Source organism: Juglans microcarpa x Juglans regia, chromosome 3D (genome assembly GCF_004785595.1).
Source record: "Juglans microcarpa x Juglans regia isolate MS1-56 chromosome 3D, Jm3101_v1.0, whole genome shotgun sequence".
Classification (NCBI taxonomy): Eukaryota; Viridiplantae; Streptophyta; class Magnoliopsida; order Fagales; family Juglandaceae; genus Juglans; species Juglans microcarpa x Juglans regia.
This window is the reverse complement of record NC_054598.1, coordinates 25,891,376-25,896,322: the sequence shown is the minus strand read 5'-3', so window position 1 is coordinate 25,896,322 and position 4,947 is coordinate 25,891,376. Positions and strand designations below refer to the sequence as shown.

Below are 4,947 nucleotides of genomic sequence, written 5' to 3'. Positions count from 1 at the left end.
GCTGCTTTGCAAAAAGTCCCAAATTTCGTGCTAATGATATGCTTAAATAGGGTAGGAAAGAAACCCTAATGTCTTCATATTCCCGCACACAAAATCGCTTAAAGTTTAGGACTCAACTTGGCAGCCACGTACGCACTTCAGGATTTCAAATTTGAAAATCCTTACTAGAGACAACTTTGTATACCTTTAAGATATATTTCCAATGCATTAAGAATCGTATCAATCCGATATTTGAACGGAAAGTTATGATTAAAATATTAAAGTATGTCCATTCTGTAAACTTGACTTTTCTCAAGCTTTTCATTTCTTGACCTATAAAAATAATAGAAATTAGAAATAAATAAATAAAAAAGAATAATAGAGTCTCAAAAATATATTGTGCATGTGAATGAACATTATCCAATTAAATCAAAAGTTATAAAATTAAGCATAAATCATGCTATTAACCAATTTAAATCACAACTCAGATTTATTCATCTAAAACCAATAATAATATAATGAAATAAATAAAATATATTGGTTCTAAATGTATAAAATATGCAATAACTCGGCTTAATCACACTTTCCAACTAGCTTTTTGCTAATCCTTGAGCAAAATAGTAAAAATTAATTGAGATGAATATTGCATAAAAATCGAAATCCAAACAGAAACAATCAAACACAATTCTGAATTCTCACAAAAGTGACACGTTACTACTCAACCCCAGGGGCTATACCCACCAAGACTATCTCAACAATCTTTCACATAGAATTGCGGCAAATGACTCAGAACTTAAATGTGTGTGTGGAGCTAAACTGGCTGTGTGTTCCTCATTACTAGCCATGATTTGTCATAGGATTTTTCAACCTTAAGATTAATCATAGCTGATTCTAACTACCTCAAAGCCCAAGGGATTAACAGTTTTCACGCCACCTCTGGTTTTAAAGGTTGAACACTCAACCTCCAAAGTTTTGTGTAACTGTTTCTAGTAATTTACTTAGGAAAGTTTACTAAGTCGCCTTTATCCTTCTTTTGTTTTGTTTTTTTTTTTTCAAATCTATTTTTTTTCTTTGTTTTCTTTTCCTTTTCTTCTTCTTTGTTTTTTTTTTTTTGGAAAACATGGCTCGGTTGTCCTGCAGTTTACTTCTCTTGTGTTAAATCAATGAACAATAAATAAGGAACACTACAAGTGTAAGCATGTGCAAAATGTCCTTCAAAATTTGTCATTTTTTCTACAAAAATCTTATCAAGTCTCATCTCAATAAGTATAGCATCCCGGTGTTTCAAGCCACATATCAACAAAATATGATGCATAAAAATCGTGCTCTATGCTTAAACTTGAAAATAAATCTTCACAAAATGATTCCGCTTAACTACTCCACCAAGATGCTCAGATTTCACAAAATACCAGAATTGGAGTGTGTCAATCATATATGTATCAATGCACATCATATAATTTTTTTTAAACTGTGCACACACGCTACCCCCAACTAGTGAGGGACATGGTCCTCAATGAATTGAACGAAAGAAAATAAAGTGCATAGAAATAAGAAAGCAAAACAAAAAACAAATTAACATGAAATATAAAATCAAAGCAAAACAACAAATAAAAAAAAAACAAAATGCAAATAAAGAAAGCTGTAAATGGGGAAAAGATCAAAACACTTCCCTGGAATCTTGCACAAGCAAGATCTCTTCGTGTGGATCAAAGACCTTCAGAAACGGCTTTAGACGTTCTCCATTGACAATGAAACTATTTCCATTCTTCGAATTGACAATGTCTACCGCCTCGTGAGGATGAACCTTCTTTACAATGTACGGCCCACTCCATCGGGATTTCAATTTACCAGGAAAAACATGTAAGCGAGAGTTGTAAAGAAGAACTTCCTGGCCAAGTGTGAAATGCTTGGGATGAATTTTCTGATCATGTAGAATTTTCATGCATTCCTTCGCCAGCTGAGCGTTGTCATAGGCATGCTGACGAGCTTCATCCAATTCATTGATCTCAGAGAGAAATCGACGCTTATCTTGGGTGGACCATTCAGAAGGCATTCGCTCAGTCAACTATCTAAGTCACTAGATAGTTGACTATGTCAGCATACCAGGGAACTCTATTAATCACAAACAGCTGCTCATTCGAGAAACTATCATCAAGAGGAAGGCTAACATTTGAAGAGGAGGATGATGGCAATCTAGAGAGGTGGTCAGCTACCACATTTTCAACTCCTTTCTTGTCCTTAATGTTGATGTTGAACTCTTGAAGTAGTAAAATCCAGCGAATCAAGCATGGTTTTGCATCTTTCTTAGCCAACAAATACTTAAGAGCAAAGTGGTCAGTGAAAATAGTAACAGGAGAACCAAGAATGTAAGCCCGAAATTTATTAAGTGCAAAAACCACTGCAAGCAATTCTTTTTCAGTAGTGGTGTAATTTTTCTGGGCATCATTCAAAGTTCTACTGGCAAAATAAATCACAAAAGGTCTATTATCCACACACTGCCCCAAAACAGCTCCTAAGGCATAATCACTTGCATCAGTCATGATTTCAAAGGGAAGGTCCCACAGCGGGGGTTGCATAATAGGGGCAGTGGTAAGCGATTCTTTAAGGGTTTCAAAAGTTTTTTGGCACTCATCAGTCCAAACAAATTCAATATCATTTTGTAAAAGAGTGCACAAAGATTTTGCAATAGAACTGAACCCTTGAATAAACCGCCTATAAAAGCCAGCATGACCAAGAAAAGAAAGAATATCCTTAACCGTCCTAGGGATAGAAAGTTTAGATATTAATTCAATTTTTGCCTTGTCGACCTTTATACCTTCAGAAGAAACAATATGTCTCAAGACAATGTCCTGAGTAACCATAAATTGGCATTTCTCCTAATTAAGTAAAAGATTATTTTCCTCACATCTCTAGAGAATACGTGCCAAATTATGTAAACAACTATCAAAAAATTTCCCAAAAATAGAGAAGTCATCCATGAATATTTCACAAATATCATCAATCATGTCAGAAAAAATACTCATCATGCATCTTTGAAAAGTAGCTAGAGCATTACACAAACCAAAAAGCATTCTGGTAAAAGCAAAGGTGCCAAAAGGATAGGTGAAAGTGGTTTTTTCCTGGTCCTCAGGCACTACAACAATTTGATAATAACCAAAGTATCCATCCAAGAAACAATAAAATGCATTACCAGCCACTCTTTCTAAAATTTGATCCAAGAATGGTAAAGGAAAATGATCATTCCTACTGGCTGAATTAAGTTTTCTATAATCAATGCACATTCTCCAACCAGTAACCATTTTAGTTGGAATCAACTCATTTTTCTCATTTTTGACAACAGTTAAACCAAATTTTTTTGGTACCACTTGAGTTGGACTTACCCACTTACTGTTTGAGATGGGGTAAATTATACCCACTGCGAGCAGTTTAAGCACTTCCTCTTGAACAACTTCCTTCATGGTAGGATTGAGCCTACGTTAAGCATCACGAACCGGTCAAGCATCATCTTCAAGATGGATTATGTGGGGACAAACAGCAGCATCAATACCTTTGATGTCGGCTATTGTCCAACCAATAGCACCTCGATACTTTCTTAAGACTTCAATCAACTGAGCTTCATCCTTCTGATTTAACTTTGAAGAAATCACCATAGGAAAAGTGCCTTCTTCAGGACCAAGAAACACATACTTTAAATCTTGAGGAAGTGGTTTCAATTTCAACTGGGGAACTTCTTCCTCTGAAGATTTAAGTATGTCTGGTGGTGGTAGAGTTTCAAACTGGAGTTTCCATCTTACGCCTGCAAATTGTACTTCAAGTGGTAAAGAAGAATCTGCAAAACAGTCCAAAAATTCAAAGACATCTTCATCAACATGGTCAGTTTTTTTCATCAAGTAAAAATTCAGGTCTGAAAAATAGAATCATTATCAGAGAAAGGAAAAGTTGAGCAAATAAATTTTGTTGGTGTCAAACTCTCCACAGCATTCAAATCACTTGTGTCATCAAAATGTGCTGGCATCTTGCAAGCATTGAAAACGTTCAACTGAAGTCCCATGTTCCCAAAAGTAAGCTTCAGAACTCCACTTCTGCAATTAATCAAAGCATTTGATGTAGCTAGAAATGGTCTTCCAAGGATGACAGGAGCTTGGTAAATAGTGGAGGTTGGCTGCTGCATATCAAGAACTACAAAATCCACTGGGTAGTAAAATTTGTCCACCTGGACCAGCACATCCTCTACAATGCCCCTCGGCTCCATAACTGATCTGTCAGCCAACTGTAGCATGATGGAGGCCTTTTTCAGCTCACCCAATCCCAACTGCTCATACACTGAGAATGGTAGCAAGTTCACACTACTCCCCAAATCAAGTAAAGCTCTCCCAATGCGTGACTCACCAATCATAATGGAAATGTTAGGAGAGCCGGGATCTCCGAACTTCTGAGGAGTCTCGCTCAATATCAATGCACTGACTTGCTCCGTTAGGAAAGCTTTCTTCTTTACATTCAGCTTCCTCTTCACTGTGCACAAGTCCTTCAAAAATTTTGCATATGAAGGCACTTGTTGTATGGCATCCAAGAGTGGAATATTAATATTTACTTGCTTGAAAATCTCCTGAATCTCAGGGTGGTATTTGTTCTTTTGGCTAGCTGCCAATCTCTAAGGATAGGGAACCACATGTTGGTACCCCCAACTAGTTTCGGCATCTGCGCTCACAGGCTTCTTCGACTCTGGTCTCACTACCTCTGGTTCTTTTTCAGCTTCATCAGTCTCTGTTACATCTTCAGGTGTAGGAGCAACTACCTGTCTATCAATGGTCATCTCTGGTTGGGGAACTTCCTTTCCACTTCTCAAAGTAAGAATGAATTTCGCTGTCTCAAAAACCTCCCCTGAGACATTATGCACTTGTTGTTGTTGTTGCCGGTATACTTGAGGATTAGGTTGAGGCTGTGCTGGGAATTTCCCTTTCTCTAGAG

The 4,947-nt window shown here is 36.9% G+C and overlaps 1 protein-coding gene across 1 annotated transcript; it reads right to left on the bottom strand.

The window, feature by feature from the left end:
• Nucleotides 1-3,473: 3,473 nt before the first annotated feature.
• On the bottom strand, nucleotides 3,474-4,646 carry LOC121255177. Its single transcript, XM_041155452.1, has 2 exons — nucleotides 3,970-4,646; nucleotides 3,474-3,808 (listed from the first exon to the last, which is right to left on the bottom strand). Exons 1-2 carry the CDS (start codon nucleotides 4,373-4,375, stop codon nucleotides 3,474-3,476), a joined length of 741 nt encoding a protein of 246 aa, XP_041011386.1. The 5' UTR covers nucleotides 4,376-4,646.
• Between the last annotated feature and the right edge of the window lie 301 nt (nucleotides 4,647-4,947).